Below are 23,641 nucleotides of genomic sequence, written 5' to 3' on the forward strand. Positions count from 1 at the left end.
GAGGAGGTAACAAACAGTACAAGAAATGTATCCAATGCTAACGTATGAAACTGTAACCTCTCTGTACATCAGTTTGACAATAAAAATTAAAAAAAAAAAAAAAGGAGGCTGGCGATATGGCCTAGTGGCAAGAGTGCTTGCCTCTTATACCTGAGGCCCTGGGTTCAATTCCCCAGCACCACATATACATAAAATGGCCAGAAGTGGCGCTATGTCTCAAGTGGCAGAGTGCTAGCCTTGAGCAAAAAGAAGCCAGGTACAGTGCTCAGGCCCTGAGTCCAAGCCCCAGGACTGGCCAAAAAAAAAAAAAGAAGAAAAAGAAAAAAGAAAAAAGAAAGGTGGAGACTGAAAAAAAAAAATCCCTACAAATCAAAACAAAATCCTGAACATGGCAGTGTCTCTGAAAATATTATGATGATAAAGTCAGAGACACGTGAACAAAGGATATGCAAAGTTCTGTCACAACATGGGGCTATTACTAACCTGGGTATAGCCAAAAGAATTTCCATTAGAAAAAGGACAAAATGTATTACACAGTGAGGTTGTAATATGATTTCCATCACAGTCTGAGTGAAATAAACTTAAAATTCATATTCATCTCTAAAATTCTAAGCCAGGAAAATGTACATTTCCATAAAATAGCACTGATTCAGCATAGTTATCAATAAATTCTTACAAAAGTTTATTAAAACACCAAACTTACCATTCGAGGCACCCAAGTGAGGGCAGTGCCTCCTTGTTTGAATTTCATCTGAGTCAAAAATGTTTTGCTAGAAAAGTCATAGATTCGAACAGTACCTATACAAAGATAGATTTAAAGGAATAAATTACAAATGTAAGATCTCTTAAAATAATGCTGGTTCATTTTCCATATGTAGAGTATTATAACAAGAAACTTCTTAAATACTTAACCAGTTGACAAGCAAATGGCTTTTTTGGCCAAAAAAATCCATATATACTTACATAAACAAGAAATTTTTAATGACTGGTTTCACCTTGTACAGATCATATGATTAGAGATTTTTCTTAAATCAAGAAGGAAGGAAACATGACAGAGCATGAAAGTAGATAATAATAAATAGCAAATAAAGAACATGTTTATGAACACCTTACAGATTGGGTCTTTATTTCAATCTCTCATAGTGAGAAAAGATCTTGCACTGGTGTCATTGAGAGTCCCCAACAATTCACCTCACTAAGAGGTTTCCACTTCAAGAGAATTCTCAAATGTTTTTAATCAACCACACTGAAAACAAAAGAAAGCCATACATCATCATTAGGAATTCCCACTTACAGTCCAAGGCAGTTGTGGCCAAAAGATAAGTGATAGGGGAAACAGCCAAGGCTTCAATAGGTCCTGAATGGAAGGAGAAGAGGCATTCTGGATCCTGGGTCTGAGAACAGAAAAACAGCATACTAGATCTCAGAGATAAGGTAACAGAGAATTTAGGTCAAGTTCAAAGAAATGCAAACAGAACTCTATATGTCACATGTGTAATTTTGTTTGAATAGAAATAAGAAAATACATAATGGCTAAGAGAAAGCACTGGAATAAGAACCAGAAAGAGTTTTGGCTTTGTGCTTAATGACTATAATTTTTTTAAGTCCCTTCAAATGACCATTTCAATTCTGTAAAATGAGATTGGTTAAACCAAGTAGCTGTGATGATCATATGAGATAATATATATGAAAATTCCATATGTTTATGAAGAGTGAATTGTATAATGATAGATCATTTCTACTTGATGGTAAAAATTATCTTAATATAAAGAAGAACAAACTGTCTTTTAAATAACAAAGATTTTACTATGAAAGTTAAAGGAAAATAAGAAAAATAGGCAACTTACAATATTGGAAAAACTAAGGTCAAGTTTCCATATGGCTCCATTGGCATCCTAAAAAATTAAACAGCTAACAGCATTTTATTTTATCATATTAAACATTCATCAAATTAACATTTTCAACTAGTAACTTAAAGAATAAGTAATCACATCAAAGTCTTATATGTACTATAATGTGTGAATGATATAACTAATTTCTATATATTTTGGAATCCAATCAAACAGTAATCAAAGCAGCCTTATACTTCTTACAGTAAAATGGACTTTCAGTCTAGACAGTCAATTATACCAGTAGACATTTTTGTATGTTCTGGTACTGGAGAGCCCTACACACTTGCTAAACTTTTTCACTCCCAGCTGGTACTCTATCACTTGAGCTACACTTCTAACTTGGCTTTTATTTACTTATTTATTTGCTGCTTAATGAGAGATATTGTCTTATAGACTTATCTGCTCAAGCTGGCTTTGAACTTTGATCTTCAGGTCTAAGCTTCCTTAGCTTAGCTGTACTGCTTGTCCAGGTCACTTTAAAGAACTGGGAGAGAAGAATGCAACATACCTGAGCCAACCAAAAGTTACTTCCAATTTCATCCATTTTTATCATAGAGTAGAGTTTGACATTCTTGTCTACTACAAGTTCATTTATAGGTTCAATCTCCAACAATCCAGAGTCATCTACAATATCAGCAGTATCTATTGTCTCAAAGTCCCATATCTTATAAAATTAATAAGAAAATACTTTAATCAGTAGTTTCATTGTTTTCTAAGCCAGAAAAGGCTCTGATGATTTTCAAAAATCATTTCTTGTTTCATTTAAATTAACAGTAAGTAAGTAACTATAACACCAGCCAAAATTTGACCCCTGGGATTTTATTCACACTGTAAACCTCAGCCTCATCTTGTAAGAAAAATACGTCCCATTTATAGGGATTAGTCTGCTTCTAAGGTCTGGATTTTTTCCACACTATCAGCTTAATTCCTGTAATCACAATGTCCCAAAGGTTACTTTCCCCAAATCTAAATCTTTCAGTGTAGGATAACATGGCAAGTCTGTGAACAGGTATGTCCAGAGTAGGCTCTTGCACTTCATGGAAGTCCTTCTGGATTTCTTTCTGAAGGAGCAGCAATCCTTATCTGAGATAGTAGATTGTAAATTGATATTTAGTAAGAGTCTCCTTTGTATTTATAGAGAATATAATTTAATGAGAAAATACTGTCTATGTAAGAATTTTAATTTGCAAAAGAAGTTTCTTTGTTTCAAGGTTTCTATTAGGTCTTTCTCACATAAAGTGACCATAAGTACTAAGTATTTCAACAAGACATAATGCAAGCCTTATTCTTATACACTCTTTTTTTTTCTTATACACTCTTATACATGCAAAGGCTCCTGAAAGGGGAAATGTACCTTTTTCTCAATGATTCAAGCACTTTTTAATTAGAACCAAAGAAAATAGGTGTAGGCAATGACTCCATTAGAAAATGCTTCTCTTACTAAATACCATTTTAAAATCTACTATCTCAGGTAAGGATTGCCATTCCTTCGGAGAGGAATACAAAAGGATTTCCATGAAGTGCCAGAGCCTATTCTGGACATACCTGTTCACACTCCTGCCATGTTATCCTACAATGAAAGATTCCGATTTGGGGAAAGTAACCTTTGGGACATTGTGATTACAGGGATTAAGCTGATAGGGTGGAAAAATCCAGATCTTACAAGCAGACTAATCCCTAAAAACGGTGTATTTTTCCTACAAGATGGGACTGAGGTTTACAATGTAAAGAATTGAAGAGATGGGGGTAGGCCTTAAGAAAAATAAAGTAAGTTTAGAAATAACTGATATCTGTGAGGGTCCTCTATGAAATGTTTAGCTTCTTTTCTCAAGGTTTCCTATATCTAGGTATTTGGAAATTTCAGGGTGACATGTATCTTAGAAAGACAGTAAATATATTACATGACCAAAAAAAAAGAGCAATGTGTGAAGTCTAAGACTAAATTTAACATTGTAGACATAGAAACCACTATACATGGGTCCAAAGGCCAACAGTAAAATCTTTAACAAATAGGAAAACATAATTTAAAATGAATTATTCTTGGGACTAAATGATCATTATCCCCTCTATAAAGTTTTGAGAATCAAAACTTTAACAAAACCACTTGGATGATCTTCAAGTCTCAGACAAATGTGCAATTGCACTAGAATCAAAAAAGTTTTAAATGAAGAGGAGAAGGAGGAGGTAATGCAGTCAAGAATCCATGATATGTCCTACAAAATTAAGAAGAGTGAAAGAAGGGAAGGGTAAGGAGAGATGGCTGAGAATGTTGAAAGAGGTGACATTGATCAAGATGCATTGTATTCATAAATTGCTTTGCTAAATGGCAACTCCTTTGTTCAACTTCTTAAAGATAATAAAAAAAATTCTTACTCTAACACATCCATCTGACCCAGCAGTGATCACCTCACCCTCATCAAGCATTATTTGGTTAACAGGACCACTATGACAATACTTCATGCCAGTTCTACAGAGCTCCACTTTGATGAGACTGCCTTCCCAAAGCAGCAGGTTTCCCCATTCAGACCCAGAGAGCACCTAGCAGGAATGGACAAAGAAAGAAATGTGCATTAAAGCAGACACATATATTTATGTATGCTTCAAATAGTAAGAGTTATTTCTAAAAGGTTATTTTGGCTGGGAATATGGCCTAGTGGTAAAGTGCTCACCTCGTATAAATGAAGCCCTGGGTTCGATTCCTCAGCACCACATATATAGAAAAAGCCAGAAGTGGCGCTGTGGCTCAAGTGGTAGAGTCCTAGCCTTGAGCAAAAAGAAGCCCTGAGTTTAAGCCCCAGGACTGGTAAAAAAAAAAAAAAAAAAAAAGAGTCTAAAATGTTATTTTTCTTGATTATGGAAGCAGTAATTTTGAGTATGGAAAAATAAGAAAATGTAGAAATGAAAACCTCTATCCCTAAAATAACCACTAATCACATTTTGAAACATTTCTTTCTAGCTTTATGCATAGCTCTAAACCATTGTAATTAGGCTATATGCTACTGGAAATTTTTCATATATGTATAAACTAGAATTTGTCATTTATCTCTATATGTCTTTAAGAAAAGATATAACTGAAGAATGGAATTAAATCAAATATTAGAATGGGCCATTTGTGGCGGGTCACACCTACAGTCACAACTACTCAGGAGGTGGAGATCAGGAGGAATAAGGCCAGCTTTGGCAAAAAGTTAGGCAGGCACTTGTCATAACAAAAAGTTGGTCAGGCACTTATCTCAATATGGTGGTGTATGCCTGCAATTCCAGCTATGTCACTGTGCCAATTTCTGAAAATTCTTACATACTTTTTGTGTATATACTATTTAGCAAAAAGGAAATGATGTGTACTTATAGCTTTTGGCAACTTCAAGGAAGCTGGTAATCTAAAGAGTGTTAATTACATTTATAATTATATTTTATTAGTGTTAGCCAGCAATGTTTTGAACATATGAAGCATTTTCATAGAAGCATGTTTCTGTAAGTGCACAGCTGATCATTGTAGAATCACAGTTGCTCTCACCTTCCCATCTGGAAGTTCTATGTAGCCCTCTATATCGGTAGTGCTTGTTTTGCCAAATCGACCTAGTAACCCCTGCAGTTTGAGACCAGTGAAGGTAAGAGCCATTTCCCAGAACCTGCAAATAAACAAGCAGAAGATTAAATGTGCTTCAAATAACTTTTATTTAACAAGATTTACATATTTTGCATACTTCATAATCACAGACACTTTTATTCACTCATCTGGTTAATGTGTAGTAAATATGTGTGTGCTACCTGTCAGGCAATATGAATTCAACAATGAGCAAAATAGACAAAAAAATTATCTGTTTCTGAATATTGTGTTTTGGGTTTTTGTTTTGTTTTGTTTTGCCAGTCCTGGGGGCCTGAGCACTGCCCCTGGCTTCTTTTTGCTCAAGGCTAGCACTCTGCCACTTGAGCCACAGCGCCACTTCTGGCCATTTTCTGCATACGTGGTGCTGGGGAATCGAACCCAGGGCTTCATGTATATGAGGCAAGCACTCTTGCCACTAGGCCATATCCCTAGCCCCTGAATATTGTATTTTAAATTGTTTGAATTTCTTGATGCACTAGCTACCAGCCCTAAGTGACTATGTGAACATGAAATTCAGGTAATTAACATTAAATACAATTAATAATTCAGTATTTTAGTCAGTTTAGCCAATTCCAAGTGCTCAATAACTACATGTGACTAGTGGCTCCTGCGTGAGCCAGCAATAGGACATTACCAGCCTGGCAGAAACTTTTCCTGGGCAGTATTGTTTTAAAGAATACAATAGTTTCCAACCAATTCTAATTTAATAGCTATGTACTTTGAGTTATTTTCTTGGTTCATGCTTCCATTTTCTCAAGCAACTTATGGTAACAATTTCATAATATTCTTAGTGTCTGGCAATCTGTAAATATTAGCTAATATTAACATTAAGTCTAAATAATTATATGGTCTAAATGATGAATATTATGTAGAAAAAAAACTATTTGTCCTAACCAACTATTTAAAAACTAAATAGTGGAAGTTATCAATAAGCAGTAATACAAAATCAAATGCCCAGTAAACCAACATTTTGTCCAATAGTATTATCAAATCTTATCAAATCTCGTGTATTCTGTTTTTCTCATACCACTAAACACATGAAATTATCCCATCTTTCTTCTTCCATATATACACTGCACAGAAAATATACAATTTACTAAATAAGAAGAAAATTTTTACTGAATTTCTTGATAATTTCAATTTTATTTAAAAATGTGATCAAGTAGTCTGTATTTCTAATGACTGAAAAGAAAAAGACCAGGCTCAAATTGAGCAAGAGATATACTAATGTGTATTTCACTTAAGTAGATACTGTAAACTGAGTTATGGGCAACCCTTGGGGCAAGTAGAAGAAAGATGTGAAGCAAGTACATGGACAGGGTAGAGCAAAGAGAGAGAACAACAAAATCATTCCATCCAGGAATGAGAGTGACATTGTGAAAAGAGCATGAAATTGGGACACTACAAACACTGCAGGACCTAAAAGCACAGATAGATCACAACAAAATAAAAGGGATTTTAATACCTCCCTCACAAATAGATTATCTAGAAAAAAATCAGCTAGGGAAAACTTCATAGTTAAATTAAACTATAGATAACATTTCACAGATATCTACAATTGAATGCTTCACAATTATCTCAGCAGTCCTAGGAGGGTATCAATACAGACATCTGTACATCCATACTTGGGACCGACCTAGGCAGTCATCAGTCAATGAATGAGTAAAAAAAATTGGTATAAATACACCATTGAGCATCATCTAATCACAAAGAAAAATGAAATTATGTTGTTTGCAGGAAAATGAATGGAACTGAAGATCACTATGTCACCAACAAAAGAAGCCAAAATGATATTGTATTCTTTCTCTCATAAGTGGAATCCAGACCTAAAAGAAAATGAATGATACTTGTGCAAAACAGGGAACCAGAATATGGGAACTCGGAGGAGTGAAAGGGTGAGATGGAAGGGTGATATATCTATATGAAAATAAAATAATGAAAACCTTTAAAAATATTTTCTAAAGGAAGGAGTAATAGATGAGGTGATTTGATCAAAATACATCATATGCATATATAGAAATATCACACTGAAACCTCTTTGTACAATACATCCAATTTTATTACATGTATTAATTCGATTGCCTGCATTATGATTGTATTGTATATATTAGAAATTCTTGGAAGGTGAAGTCTATGAGAAGGAAGCAGACTCAAATTTAAAGTCTTCGTCAGTGATGTCTTTAGAAATAAAACCTTATACCTCTACTTAGGAAAAAAGTACATTATTAGTTAATTCTAAAAACACCACATTTTGAAATTATTTTCATTTAACAGCAAAAAGGTCTCCAAGTTTTCGATCATCCAAGAAAATACCCTTGTAATAGCTACATGCACTTGTACTGATCACCCAACTTACTTGATGTGGCCCGAACCTGATGTAGTAAGCTGCTCATCATCTTCAGGATTGAAAGTAACCTTAAAAACATCCTGAGAAAAAGCTTTTTTCCTCAGTATGGGTTTCTCTTCTTTCCAATTCCAGATGGTCAAGGTGTAGTCAGGGTAACTACCAACAGAGGCCAACAACGTTCCAGTATCATTAAAGTCTATGTAAGCATATGCATTCACAGCCCCATCTGGAAGGATGAATAGGAGTCTAAGAAACATTTATTTCATAGTCAAAACTCTATGGGGTACTTTTGCTGATCGTTTGCCTATGTTTTCCTTGCATTGTACGTATATTGCAAAATTCTTTTATGAGTTTAGCCAGCCAGCTGCACAAGATTAGGCTACAAGTAAATGAATTTCCCCTGAGAGGAACTGCAGCCAGAGACGGGTAAGAGGGGGTGTTGGGCCTGACCACCCTAAGACAAGGGCCTTCAGCTTTGCTCTGAAGAAGTTCCCGATGCCGGGTAAGGCAGGCAAGACGGCCCACCCAACCTAAGACAGGCGGGTTCGCTTCTTTAAGTAAAGACGGGAGAGATGTTGGGAGCCGAGCTAGCAGCTAACCTCATCCTGACCTCTGGCTGTGCTGTTATCACAAGGAATGCAGTAAGATTTGGCTTAATTGACAGCCAACACTTACCAAGATGTTTTACTGTGTCCATAGGCGCCTGGTTTATGTTTACCATTCAGCCTTGTCTTGTTTTATTGCCTCCTGTTATTTACCGACCTAAAAGCTTTCTTATTTTCTTAAACTTTGGTAACCCTATGACATTCCCTGGTTCCCAAACTGCATAAAAGCTGGATGTTAAGAATAAACGGGGCTGCAGTCTTGAGTTACATTCTTGAGGTGCAGACCTCCCGAACCCCCCCCCCCCCAAAAAAAACTCTATGGGGGAAGAGAGGAATCATTCCTCAGTGATGTGTCTTAATGTAAAACTAAGAATTGCCTCCTAGAGTATGGATTCCAAAATTATTCACCACCTTTGACTTTAGGAGGGATTGTGTAACATTAAGCAGGAATGTGAAGAAGTCATTATCACCTTTTGAATGAGACAGTTCTTCAGGAATCTATTTCATCTTGTGAAAGAGGACCAGCAGAAAAACACATTAGACAACGAGAGAAATCAATATACAAATACCATCAATGTATATACAATTAGAAATTTCTCACTGAAAAACTCCAAAAACACAAATTGAGTACTGAGATTAATTTCATGAAAAACAGAACTGTAACATGATGGTGAACTGAATGTGTCAATTTGAGTACCCTGTATTACTCAGTAACTCAACTGAACAATGATTTAGTTGTTGCTGTTAACATATCTTATAGTTGGGTTTTTTTTTATAATCAGTTCACTTTAAGAAATTTATTCTGTGGCTCACACCTGTAATACTATCTACTTAGGAAGCTAAGATTAGAGGACTGTAGTTCAAAACCAGCCCAGGCAGAAAAGTCTAGGAGATTCCAATTAAGCCACAAAACCTGAAATGGAGGCATGGCTTAAGTGGTAGAGCACTAGCCATGAACATGCAACCTAAGCAAGACAAAGGCCAAGGCCCTTAGTCAAGACGTACACGTGTACACACACACACACACACACACACTCATCCTTGATGATCTAGGTACTCTTTCAATCAGGTGAAAAGCCAAAAGTAAACTGAGGATTCCCTAAGAAAGAAGAAATTCTGCCCGAAGTCTGCCCCATAAACTTCCCAAAAATTTCTAGCCTGAAGTTCTGACCTACACATTTCAGACTTACCAGCTCCACAATTACACAAGGCAATTCTATGAAATCAATTTATTTTCTATCTCCTACCAGTCTTGTTTCTGTGAAGAGCTCTGATTAATTAAATAATATCCTTTCAGCTTCAGAATATTGTTAACTTTGCACATGGAGTATTTAAAAGAGCCTACTGGACTCACTTCGAAGTATTCTGTAGGGCCTCAGAGAAGGATATTCATAGATGATAATATTTGGAAGATGTCCTTTTTCAGCTATTGCAAAGTGAGTTCTACATGGATGAACCTAAAATGGAATCACACTAAAATATTAAAAGGAAGAATTTTACATAAGATAATCCTATACATACCACACACAGCAAGGACCTTCCTGATGTACCATCCCATAATAAAACTTGGACAGGTATGAGATTCCAAGCAAGGAAAATGATTATAACTAATGTCTTCCTTAATGATAATTATTTCAGGCCTTAATCACTCCTTATTAGTCCCCTCCTCCCAACATTGTTGTTTGGGGATTAAGTCTCCAGTACATGAACTTCTGTGGTCTTGTTCAAGCCTTACCAATATGGAGTACATAACTGCAAAGGAGATTATATCCCAATTTGAAAAATAATGCCTCTGACAAATGTAACAGACTATAAATGTAACATAAGTGAGAAAAATACAATGTGTCCAAGACAGACCTAGATGAGAAACATAATAAAGAATGCCCACAATGAACAATTTGTCAGCCTTTCAAGTAATAACCATGTAAGTTATATTATATATTATATATAATATTATGTATGTAATGTAATATTACATATTATATCTTACAGAATTATACATATACATTTATTCTTTTTCATTGGTAAGCCAAACATGCTGGAAGAATAAATAGCAAAAAAATAAAAGCAGGCTGTTATAAAAGTCATCTCTTCAACACACATATTGTACATGCAAATTCTGCTTTTAGTTGCTGTTTTGTAACTCCTTACGGAGTATCCAAAGACAAGGAGTTTGGGTCTCAGACAGAGAGTGCCCAGGCCTTTGAATCATACACAATGCACAGCTCTTCTCTTCCCTTTCACTCTTGGGATCAGAACACCTATTATGGGCTAGCTTCCTGTGTGGACTGCCTCTTCTGCTCAAGTAAATTCCCATCATTTCAATTTGAAACCACCTGGGGTTTAGAGGATGGGGACAGTGAGATAATGGTGACACTGAACTCAGCTAACATTTGAGTACTTACTATGTATCACACACACTCATCTCAGTTTTACATACATTAATTTCTTCAAATTTCCCAACAGCTTGTAAGCACAGATTCTATTATCATTTCCATCTTATTAAAGAGTATGTAAACTAAGGCACAGGGAATAAAAGTAATATGTCTGCTGTGATACAGACTGCCATGTGCTAAGTGTGAAGGACAAGATTTAAATTTTGTAGCCAAGAAGCAAATAGTAGATCTTGAGGTTTAAGGAAAATGGACACTATACCTATCTAGATCTTTCCTTACAAAGAAATATTGTGTAGAGCATGTGATCACAGATGTCTGAATGGAGATTCAGGCAAACCCTTAAGCCTTCTGAATTTTGTTGACACTAAATAAAAAGTGTCATCTCTATTAGCTTGGAAGCTGCTGTAGAATTGAGTTGGGTGTTTTTCATGGAGACCTGAAATTAGTAAGTCATTAACATTCAATGTCTTTACATTCAATGTCTTTTCCAGAAGATAGTGTCCATGCCTTAAGCACACTTTCTCACAGGATTTCCTTGAGAAGAAATTTTCATCTTCTCATCCTCAAGACCAAGAATTTAAGACATCTCGTCAATTCTTGTTCCCATAGTCAGTCTCATATCATAGACAGTCTCATATTTTCCTCACTTGCTTTCCTTGTCATTGCCATAGTCATGCTTTAGCCCTCAGAGCAAGACTAGTAAAGCCTGCCCATCCACCTCCACTTCTAATCTAATTGTGGAAAAAACCTATACTTAACTTCTAAAGATCCAATTTCTTTATCTGCAAAATGAGATACTAGTATTGCTATAATATATGAAAGCAATGCCAGTGAATGTAATGGTGGTAATAACTGATTTGAAAATGCCCTAGAATAAAGATGGCTGTGCTTGTCACGTGATTCCACAACACGATGCATAGTGTTGGCACCTACCAACACGGGTTGGTCCATAATATAGAGAATGTTTGTTTTTCTAAATTACGAATGGCATACCGCGATGGCACCAATTCCTGCACCACTGCAACTTCGCAGGTAGGTCTGTTCCTTGGTTTTCAAATTCAGAAATACCAGTTGGTTGCCAGCAACATATATCACACTATTGCTATCAATAAGGTGTAAGTTGGCTCGCTTTCTACAATCATAACCAAAAGAATGTCTGAGGGAAAGTTATTAAGGAAAACAAGTGAAACCATCTTTGGATAGGAAAAATGATGAAGTAAGTGTATTTTTAAATCTATACTCTTAAAGATTTGAGGTTGACATCATTGAATTTCACTCAGAAATTCATAATTTTTCTATGCATTACCAACATATTTTATTTTTAAATTAAGTAAAAATGTATTCACACTGATTTAGCAGCTGTTTTAATTTTCCTAAGGAAATACTGAAAGCAGCTTGAGTTGTTCTTATATTAACAGATAATGTTAAACCTCCTACTTTGGTATCATTTTCCTTATGCCCACTAAAACTAAATCACATTATATAACATGGAACTAATCCATGTCTTCACTGTTTTACATGCTTTGTCCTTGAAAAAAAAAGATACTTAAAATTCCGACATGGTGGGAAATTCTAACACAATACTTGATAATGCAACTACTGTAATAATTGAACATGTACCAATTATGAAGGCTAACCAAATATATGCTACATAAATATAGATGTAATTCATTAGCAAACATCTTCTGTCCAAGGTTGCTATTATATATACTGGTATATAGGCAAATGTATGTATGTATATGCTTACATTATAGAGTAAAATTGTATTAACACAAAAATACAAACTTTAAAATATCTGTTATATAAGTATTTTATAATATATACTGTTACAATAGTCACGTTCAAACTAATAAAATTCAAAATAGAACAAGCAAACTAAATGAGAAAGACCTATGGAAAAAAAGTAATGTTGGCAAAAGTAATACATTACATAAAATATTATAAGTAGATTCTTCATTTACAAGAAAGATAAAGATCAATGGCATAATATTTCTTGTGCTCTTAGAAGACAAATCATTATTTTGGAGGATTCTTATCTGTAAGAAACTAAAAGGTTTCAAAGAAGTTATTAGTAACTTTTTTTGGGGGGTGGGGGCCAGTCATGAGGCTTGAACTCAAGATCTGGGTGTTCTCCCTGAGCTCTCTTGCTCAAGGCTAGTGCCACAGCTCCACTCCGTTTTTTACATGGTTAATTGGAGATAAGAGTCTTATGGCCTTTCCTGCCTGGGCTGGCTTGGAACCTTGATCCTCAGATCTCAGCCTTCTGAGTAGTTAGGTATATAGGAATGAGCCACCACTGCCCAGCTGTTTGGTTTTTATGTTTGTTTCTTTTTGAGACTAGGTTTTATTATGTAACTTGGGCTGTAATACTCCTTTGTCTTTTCTCATCCTCTTTTCTGGCTTGTCTCTACTTAACTTTACAGGGACCCAAAGCCTTCAGTGTTTGCTCCTGACCATCTAGGATCTCCTGTTTAAAATTATTCCAAACCACTTAAAATATTGTGTTAAGTTCGGTTTAATGCCTTTTGTGAATTATGTTGTGTTTGGCACATTTCTTATAAAATAAATTGAAGCCAATTAATTTGATTGCTAACAGACTAAAAGAGTACTGAGGGGTTATGCAATCGTAGGATTCCTCCTCTTCATTTCTCATGATGTATAGAAATAGCATTTGTTCCATCCTCAGAGAAAAGAACTAAGTCCAATGAGTGGCATTCAGAAGAGGTAGATTTTGACTCAAGGTCTCACAGAGCTCTCATAATAATGCAAGCTGTTCAAAATTGAGATATACTACTTGTGAATTCTCTGATACTGAAAGAGTCCAGGAAATGGTTGTAGCTTATACAGTTACTCATCCATTTGATCTTGAAGACTCTCTCATTGCTATGTAGAGATGTGTTCTCTCTAGTACACAGATGCTCCCACCTAGGAGCAGCGAAGTCACTAGTGTTGGAGATAGAGAGACAGAGCATGTGAAAAAACATGATCAAAGCTTTTTTACTGTATATAAGCTCAAGCCTTTCCCCACACAAAAATAACACATTATATCCAGGAAAGCATCAGTGTATTTCAGAAAAAGCATCTAAGCTATATAAGAGTATATACTACCTCAATGCCATTTGAAAATAACAGGCTAGGAGAAAGCTTAAGTTTTATCAGAAACTTATTCAAAGACAAAAAAAAAATTCCAGGTACAAAATGATACAGGGGAATTAGTCTAGTCACAGTTGAGATTGAATCAAAAGTCAGAAACTATATACCAATATGCTTTTATGCAAAATCAAAATGAACTCATTAAGTATACTCCGCATCACTAAAGTATACCTTTTGTAAGAGGCTAGTCAATAGGCCATGTGACAATAACTGCTATCCATGTGCAGGGAAACTGAGGACCATAATATAAACTGTCTTCTAACTACACTCCTCTCAATCTAACACCATAAAAAATGACAAACACTAAATGTTCCTGTCAATCATCCTCACTTTTACCTATCTTCATTGATTCTTATTTTTCAAATCAATTAAAACTTGCTATATGTATCCTATTTCCTCAGCATTGTCTTCTGTTAATGCAGTTGATAATGTGAATGTACTAAAAAAGTTTGTCAATACCCACATCAGTGTTTCAAGAAAAGAAATCAACAATCTCTTTAGACGGGTATTGGCAAGGGAAAGTCAAGTTGATAGAGGAAATAAATGGTAATAATAGTATCCTTCACATCACATATCATAAACCACAGCTTTTTCTGTACAAAGAATGTCCAAGATAGTCTCATTTCTTCATGGTTAATTGGTAGATGATAAAAGCTAAATTTAAATTTAAGGTCATGCATATATATTTCAAATATTCTAAAGGCCAAGATTCTTAGAATTACCTAAGACAAAGATTGATAAACTTTTTCTATTAATCAACAATAGTAACTGGAAGAGAGTGTTGGAAGAGATGACATCCAAAAAGAAATGTACTTATTACCTGACATATGTAACTGTAACTCCTTTGTACATCACCTTTATAATAACAATTTTTAAAATAATAAATATTTCAGGCTCCACAAGCCAAATGGTCATTAACACAATTACTTAACTCTGTCCTTGTAGTAAGATAACCATAACAGACAAAATGTAAAGGAGGGCTGGGAATATGGCCTGGTGGTAGAGTGCTTGCCTCGAATACATGAAGTCCTGGGTTCAATTCCTCAGCACCACATATACAGAAAAAGCCAAAAGTGGCACTGTGGTTAAAGGGGTAGAGTGCTAGCCTTGAGCAAAAAGAAGCCAGGGACAGTCTCAGGTCCTGAGTCCAAGCCCCAGGACTGGCAAAAAGAAAAAAGAAAAAGAAAACGTAAAGGAGTGAATGTGATTGCGCTATACTGAAACTTTAATTACAGGATGGAGGCTAAATTTGCCTCATGAGCTCTAGTTTGCCCATCTCTAACCTAAGAAACAACAATCCCCAAATTATACTTAGGTAGCTGCAGTGGATACTGAAGTATGAGGAAATCCAATGGTATGTTCGAATCTGGAGTCACAAAAGGAACTGAAACAAGATCTGTGTAATCATAGAAGAAGTTTTCTGATATTTTCTGCTCAGCTTCCTCCTCTTCCTCATCCGCAGTTGCAGCAGGTTCCTGAGATGCTAAAACATTGAAATATTTTGACTAAGAAGAATGTATGCTGATTCCTACTTAGCTCCTAAAGAAAGGAGGAATGTACACACATAGCCTGCCATATACTAGCAGTAAGTACTACTACTGGCTAGAGTATGAACATGAGCACAAGGAGTCAGTATACTTGGGCCCATGTCAGAGGTGAATACTGAGTTCTAGACATGATTTCAACAGCCTAAAACAAACAAGCAAACAAAACAATGTCCAGTCAGATCCAAAGGAAAATTAAAGAACTCTGATCTGGGATAGAACCCTCCTTAGAGCATCTCAGCCCCCAAAGATCAAGTACAGAGTAATATTCATGATCCTCAGAAATGGAATACACAAATTCAAGGCTACTAAACTATTCCCTCATAATATGTGCAATGTGTTCCCTTTCATCTGCTCAAATACCTGCATCCTGCAAATTTTTCTTTTACTGCATTATAACTGGTTAATTTGTCTGGTAATTTATCTTTTTTTTTTTTTTTTTTTTTGGCCAGTCCTGGGCCTTGGACTCAGAGCACTGTCCCTGGCTTCTTTTTGCTCAAGGCTAGCACTCTGCCACACTTGAGCCACAACGCCCCTTCTGGCCATTTTCTATATATGTGGTGCTGGGGAATTGAACCCAGGGCTTCATGTATAAGAGGCAAGCACTCTTGCCACTAGGCCATATCCCCAGCCCAGTAATTTATCTTTAAAACAATTATGAATATAGAAAGAAAAATAATTCTTACTTTTACCACTTTCCATATAATCCTCTTCATTTGAACTTGTACTTCCTTCTGTTTCTTCTATATCTGAATCATCATCCTCAAAATATGACTTATCCCCTTCAGTAAGTGTTAGGTCTGTGGCCTCTTCTGAAGCTTCTTTTGTATGAGCTACTAAAAGATAAGTTAATATTTACATGTTTTAATTTCTAAATTTTTAATCAAATATTCTTATTTTCTAAGTAACTAAAATTCCCATTCCTACTCCAAATTAAATTTTTTCATACTTAAAAATTCCTTGAAGAATTACTTTTTTTCACTTTTGTATTGTTCTTATAAAGGTGATGTACAGAGGGGTTACAGTTATGTAAGTCAGGTAAAGAGTACATTTTATTTAGGAATTACTTTTTTATCAGCCTTACAAGTTTATAGAATGAAAAAATGATTTTTTTTTTGTAAATTTCAGTTTATTTCTTATCACTGCATACTGAGAAGGCAAAACAAGAAAGACAGCCACCATATCTGGTGATGGAGGAGAAGTTTTGACTTGGGCAAGCTCAGAACTCTTAGTGGGAACTCAGGAAGCATAAAGTCTCAGGTTGGTAGCCCTAATCTACCAGTGAAGATAATCACTCTGACTGAGGGTCATTTCAGCATATACTCATCATGCTAAAATCTGGAGGATTGAAATTCCAGGCCAGACCAGGAAGAAAAGTCCTTAAGACTCCATCTCCATGGAAAAACAAAAAACAAAACTGAGTGTGGTGGCATGTACCTGTCATCTCAGCTATAGTACAAAGTTAAGTAGAGGATTGTTGTTCAAGTGCATGTCCAAAAAGAAGTAAAATCCTATCTCAAAAATAAAAAGAGCTGCAGGGTGCCAGTGCCTCACATCTGTAATCATAGCTACTCTGGAGGCTGAGATCTGAAAATGGCAGTTTGAAGCCAGCCCAGCCCTGGTGGAAAAGTTCCCATGAGACTCTTATCTCCAACTAACCACTCAGAAACCAGAAGTGGAGCTTTAGCTCGAAGTGGTAGAGTGCTGGCCTTGACCAAAAAAGAGCTCAGGGACAGCACCCTGGCTTGAGTTCAAGCATCACATCTGACAAAAAAATAAAAATAAAAAAGTCTAGAGGCATAACTTAACAGTAGGGCATCTAGCCAGCAAACATGAAGCCCTAGGTTCAAATCCCATTAACACAAAGAAAAGAATTGAAAGAGGAATAATGAGCTTTGCATGATAAATAAAAACTAAACTGACAACCAGAAATTTAAGCACAAAAAAGAACATGGATGAAACCAAGAAAATATCCAGATAAGACTAAATCTCACTAGGTAAGTCAAAAGCAAATAAGGATCAGGGGAAAAATATAAAAGCAACAATATGACAGATAGTGCTAATTTTCAATAAAACTCTAAAAGTTAATCGGTGAAAGTCTCCAGTAAAAACACACAGATTAAAAAACAAGTGCTGGGGCTGGGGATATAGCCTAGTGGCAAGAGTGCCTGCCTCGGATACACGAGGCCCTAGGTTCGATTCCCCAGCACCACATATACAGAAAACGGCCAGAAGCGGCGCTGTGGCTCAAGTGGCAGGGTGCTAGCCTTGAGCGGGAAGAAGCCAGGGACAGTGCTCAGGCCCTGAGTGCAAGGCCCAGGACTGGCAAAAAAAAAAAAACAAGTGCTAATCATTTCTTGTAAAGTTCTCTGAGTATGATCATTTCTCTCTGAAACTATGCCTAGGAATAAGAATAGATAAAGTAAAAACTATATATATATATTATATATATAGTGTGTGTGTGTGTGTGTGTATGTGTGTGTGTGTGTGTGTGTGTGTATGAATAGGTAGAATATTGACTTCTTCATAAGTGAAAAAGGAATAGAGACCGGGATGAGAGTCAAAATGGGGGTAGTTATAAGACAACGTGGTCTGGTTAAAATACAGAGAGTCAAGCAGATGAAAGATGGAGAGAGATAACAGGGATATGACATGACAATACAATTTTCCAAAGGAAAAGGAAGAACTAGCAAGTATATCAGTTACCTAGTAGATGTGATATGAAGCTGAAAGACAAGGTAAAAGGATGAAGACTAATGTGAAGGAAGACTCAGTAAACCTCACAGAGGAGATCTAGACCAGAAGTATGGGTGGGTCATTACTAACATACAGACAACTTCTGTGTGTGAACTGGTGATGAATGCTTAGAACACAAACTCCACTTTAAGGACCTTAAGGATTTTGTAAGAAAATGAAACAAGTAAACCATTTCTGTTCTATCAACTCAGATACATACTCTTGAAATCATTTTACCTAAATGTAATAATGCATGCAATTATCATCTTTACTTACACTGAGAAGATCTGTCCTCACTCCCCCCATCAGGATGCTGATCATTGGGTTCTGTCATGTTTCCTACAAATGCAAGACTGCAATTGAGAAAGAGCAATTTTGGTAGAATAGAAATTAACATATCATCCCACTTAACAAGTGCCAATAGCACTGGACACCCCTTGTGTTGCTTATTTCATGTTGCATGGTATCCAGGATGTGCTCAGGAGGTTGCAGCCCCTCCTCCCCCAGGGATCTCTGCAAAACAGCAAGTTGTGATCACAGATTCCTTTTCTCCAGGAAAACTTAGTTTTCTGGTTTTCCAAAGCTCCACAGCCAAAACACACTTCCCTGTGCATCTTTTCCTAAAATGGGTGCCACTAAAACAAACCCTCTGCTATCCTTTCAGTTCATCCCTCCCCCTGCTAATGTTCATCATCAAATTGCCCTTGCACTAACTTTAACATTCTGTGTATCAGGTCTTCTGTTAAGCACTAAACTACCAGACTAAGCCTGAGAAATATGGCCTCTAACTTTATGGCACTTTAAAAAATACAGGCATTCAACAATGAAAAATGGTGACCACTATATGAAATGGAAAGATGAAGTGTTGTTGGCACATGTAACAGAAAGGAGATGTTTGAGACAGGTGATGCCTCAGAGCTGGCCAAGTATGGAAAGGCAAAAAGTATGTTAGGCCTGAGCACCAAGAAGAGATTAGTGCAGCCTATTAACCTAGCAGGAGAGTGAAATGGTTATGAAGAGGAGGAAGGTAGATTACCAAACTGTCTCTAGGCTTTCCTATGAAGTTTAGGTCTCCCTTCTTTAATTGACTGAAAAGTTTTAAATAAGTCACATTGTAGTTTTTCTCTGTCTTTGGCCCAGAGTAAAGCTCTTCCTTGTACTTGAAAAACATTCGTGACGGCTCCCTTTTAGTCTTCACTTCTCCACAACTCAGCATCCATGTTTCCTGAACATTATTCCATTGAAGGGCTGGCATGCAGAATATAATAATAGCTCTTTTTGTATCTGGCTGGTGGCTACATTCAGGTATGAATTCCAGTACTATAACATAACATAACTAATTAAACTATATCAATTCCTCACCGTAATGGGAATGAAGAGAGAACTAAGGTACCATGAAGCTGAACTCAACTTGTGTATTATTACACTTTCTGGTCACCAGACAGATGAATGATCCAAAGCAAACATGACACATGTCTGACAATGAGTACAATAGGACTAACACTCTTCACTAGAGGGTCCATCTGCTTTCTGGCAATGACATTATAATGACACCTTCCCTTGATTTGGGAGGTGGCAGTGATTTGTCCAAATGCTTTTCCTATAAACTCTCAGCAATATCAAGAAATATATACTCCAACATGATATTCAAGTTCAGGATGTTCAACCTTTAAAGTAGCCAGGACAACTCATGACTGACTAAACACACTAATCATGTATGTGTAAGAGGTATTTGTCTATTCCTTCAACAAATACTTATTTTACATCCAAGTGTAAGCAACTGACTGCATCATCATATTGAATTATAACAAATCTCCATGAGGTATTACCACCATCTTTCACAGAGATGAGGAAACCCAAGTGAAGAAGGGTCAACTTGCCAAGGGTCACAGCTAAGTGTGGGGAGCTTGACCCCAGAGCACAAGCACTTTCCCACCACTCTCGGCTTCCAGTTTAGCCCCAATCAACTACTGCTGGTTTTCAGCCCCAGCCAGACTACCAGGTCCTTGCTGGCAAGTTCTAGTCTACACCAGTCTACACTAGCCTAGGCGACTAGTGTCGCCTCAAGGATTGTTGAGCTTCCATAAGGAGGTTGAATGAACATGTGTCAACAAAACCTAGAGAAGTCTAGTTCAACCTCAAAGAAACTCAAGGGGGTTCCTTGTTCCCTGGGTTGCTAACAGACTCCGTGGGAAAGAGCAGGGTTGACTGAGACTTACCTCTGCGGCTGGTTTCCACTCACAGCTTCTGCCCAAGGACTCCGTTTACTGTGGTTACCATAGCAACGTCCCTGCCTCCATGGGGCGGGGCTTCCGTGTTTCTGCAAGTTGCCCAGGCCCAAGTTAATCTGCACTCAAGTGGAGGCCTTTCAACCCTTGCCAGGTCAAAGCAAAACAGAAAAGCCCAGCCACCACTCCACAAGCTTATTGTCCTCTAAAGGACTTCATGTTGATAGTAACAGGGTTTTGAATACTTTGGGGAGACACCTGTGAATATTCCAATATGGCCCCATAGGGGCTCTAAATCACACAGTCTTATGTTGATAAACCAGACAATTTGTCAAAAATAAAATACCTGATGGTGGAGTGGTCTTGGTAAAGAAAGGCAACTGGCAAACAGTATTAACAGCAAGCCAAAATCCCACCGATGAAGGAGGGGTTTATTTTCGCATTTAAAAGCTCTATTATCTTTGTTAGCTTTTAAAGTTTAAATGAAGTTTTATGTTATGGATTCTTTAGATGAGTCCAAGATGAACCTAAGATATTATTGGAGTATTTTTAAGTGCTCCCGAGTTTTGAGGTTTAAAGAAATATGGAGAGAGGGGAAGTGAATCAGTTGAAAAACATTAAGGAGAACACTTATCAAAGGAATATGTTCACAAAGCAACCAGATGACATATTAAGAAGGAACAATAAAATGGTTTATAGCTCATATGGAGACAGAATTTATTAAATACCAGTTCCAAAAACATACATGGGAAGGGGTGACACTGTGCAAAAAGAAATGTACTCTTTACCTGACTTATGTAACTGTAATCCTTTTGTATATCACCTTTATAATAACAATTAAAAATTAAACATACAATAAAAATGAAGAATCTAATAATGCAAAAGAATACAGTGCATATATGCAAAACCAACAATGCTAGATGAAAATTATTTTTGCCACAGTGAAGAAATCAAAGTTGCATAGGGCACTTCCTGGAACAATGATTTACAACTACAAAGGGAGGGAAGATGATGTCTGAAGTTCCCTATTAGGTAGTTTCAAAGCATTGTCCTTCCCCACTCCCACCTTATTTTTGTTGAAATTCCATGACAGAGTCAAGGGACAGAGATTTCATAGCAAGATGAAACTATCATTTGAAAACCAAAGGGGTGTATGAGAGGAAAATATATACTGAATAAATCTTAGATTCACGGTTGAAGAAACTGATAACTCTGTTCTTACTTAATTGCTTCAACAGTAAATATACAATGTTACTGAATTTAGACATTTGAGCTCTATGCTCATTATTTTATGTATATAAGCATTACTTGTGTTTTCACATCGAGAGACTAAAAATTTTGTAAAATATACAACCACTCTTACTTGGGCAAATTAAGTAAACTAAGCCAATTTTTTTTGTATTTTGAGACAGTCTCTAGGCAAAGTTCAGGCTGGCCTTGATCTTCTGCATCCACCTCCCCTGTGTTGGGATTATATGTGTGAGCCACCACATTAAGGCCTTATGCCTTTTTGGGTGGGAGAAGGACAGTGGAGGGTAAATGGAGTTTACACTAAAGGGCCCCCTAGATAGGGACTCTACTGCTAAGCCATGCTTTCAGCTTTCATTTACACTGGTTCTTTTTGAGATAGGGTCTTGCTTCCTGGAGGGGTGAATGTATAGACAATGATCTGCCTATATTTTTCACTTCATGCCATAATTGGGATGACACATGCAGAAAGCCATACCCAGCTTCTTCCATTGAGGAAGAGAGTCACAGGTTTTACTGCCCAGGCTAGCCCAGAAACACCACCCTCCAAGTCTTAGATTCCCACAAAACTAGGATGACAGGCACTCAGCACCAGGCCCAGCTATTGGTTGGGAAGTAGTCTAATGTAGTCTCTTATGCCACGGAACTGTGACCTGAAACTCTGACCCTCCCAACCTTATCCTCCCAAGTAGCTAGGATTGTAGGCATGAACCACCAGGGCTCATCTCTGATGCTTCTTTTTAAAAATGAACATTATACTCAGAAAAGGTGGGAAAAGTAATGAACAGCAGAGACAATACCAGAAAAGAAACCAAAGGGTATTAATTTTTTCTGAAAGACAGACTAATCACAAAAAGGCATTTTATTTCAGGTTAAATGCAAAGCAACTTTGATCTTCAGAGGAAAAATGGGATAGTTCTACATTTAAGATTGACTATACAACAACAACAACAAACTAAACAAAGATGATAAAGGTAAAAATACATTACTAAAACAAACCTTAAAATACTTTAAGAAGCTGTCATATATAAAACTTTAATTTCCCTACAGTCAAAATTTTATTCACAAGGTATTATGTTTTACTTGGTTGTTGAAAACCTATTTGAAAAGGTTAAAAAAGTAAAATATTCTGTCTTTTGCTGTTTAATTTAGCACTAATTCTTAGGATCTTTGTAAGTTTTATCGGTAGAATGTAAAAATGTGAAAGCAGGAGCAGAGAAAGAGGAGTGGAAGGTGAATTGTTGGGAACACATTTGGTAAAACAGACTTCAACTCCACTTAAGACATGTGAGTAGAAAGTGCAAACCAGCCTTCTTCATTTTGTTTTTCAATCTGTGAACAAAGATACAGAAAAGAGTTAGAAGGAAACATGAGACCACTCAACATTAGCAGATCACACAACAAAGCCATCCTGTCACTGGATGGCACTGGACATTATTCTTAACAGAGACACTAACAAGAAACTGGTTACCTATCAACAGATACCCTTATTGATTTAAGAGTCACACCATTTTTTTCAAGTATGCTTTTATACTGATCATATGTATAACTTTTTAAATGATAAAAAGAAAGTGTTTTGTAAATTAATGTACTAAGATGGAGGTACTACTGATAAATTATATAAAATACCTACGTTTATATGCTCTTACTACATAAAAATAGCAAAGGACAAATCTTCTAGTCCTAGTCACTCTTTGATCTAATTACTGAAGTTAGTAATAAAAATGCATCATACAATTGTAGGCTCAAGTCTATAAAAGTGATGCTTAAGATTTTAAAGATAGCTTTAATTTTCTTTGACAAAACATTGAGAAGAATTACATTTGGCTGTATTAGCAACACAGGAAAATACCTTTTATAAAAATTTTAGCTATATTGTGAA

At 36.4% G+C, this 23,641-nt stretch overlaps 2 protein-coding genes across 5 annotated transcripts in view; both read right to left on the reverse strand.

Annotated features, from left to right (window-relative positions):
- The window catches only part of Cfap44 (cilia and flagella associated protein 44), a 64,660-nt gene extending 46,043 nt beyond the window's left edge, over window positions 1-18,617 (reverse strand). Inside the window, exons 1-12 of the mRNA XM_048345820.1 lie at window positions 18,560-18,617; window positions 16,234-16,380; window positions 15,336-15,486; window positions 11,844-12,006; window positions 9,809-9,911; window positions 7,859-8,075; window positions 5,410-5,524; window positions 4,266-4,430; window positions 2,401-2,556; window positions 1,848-1,895; window positions 1,295-1,394; window positions 704-798 (exon numbers count right to left, since the gene is read on the reverse strand). Of these exons, the coding sequence (XP_048201777.1) occupies window positions 704-798; window positions 1,295-1,394; window positions 1,848-1,895; window positions 2,401-2,556; window positions 4,266-4,430; window positions 5,410-5,524; window positions 7,859-8,075; window positions 9,809-9,911; window positions 11,844-12,006; window positions 15,336-15,486; window positions 16,234-16,380; window positions 18,560-18,617 (1,518 nt within the window). The remainder of the gene's footprint in view (window positions 1-703; window positions 799-1,294; window positions 1,395-1,847; window positions 1,896-2,400; window positions 2,557-4,265; window positions 4,431-5,409; window positions 5,525-7,858; window positions 8,076-9,808; window positions 9,912-11,843; window positions 12,007-15,335; window positions 15,487-16,233; window positions 16,381-18,559) is intronic.
- Window positions 18,618-22,653: 4,036 nt separating this feature from the next.
- Spice1 (spindle and centriole associated protein 1) overlaps window positions 22,654-23,641 on the reverse strand; it is a 60,068-nt gene continuing 59,080 nt past the window's right edge. For all 4 annotated transcript variants that reach the window (XM_048346624.1, XM_048346626.1, XM_048346622.1 and 1 more), the window contains one exon: window positions 22,654-23,091. In XM_048346624.1, the coding sequence (XP_048202581.1) occupies window positions 23,038-23,091 (54 nt within the window). In that variant the 3' untranslated portion in view covers window positions 22,654-23,037. The remainder of the gene's footprint in view (window positions 23,092-23,641) is intronic.

This window comes from Perognathus longimembris, chromosome 5, assembly GCF_023159225.1.
Source record: "Perognathus longimembris pacificus isolate PPM17 chromosome 5, ASM2315922v1, whole genome shotgun sequence".
In the NCBI taxonomy this organism is placed as follows: Eukaryota; Metazoa; Chordata; class Mammalia; order Rodentia; family Heteromyidae; genus Perognathus; species Perognathus longimembris.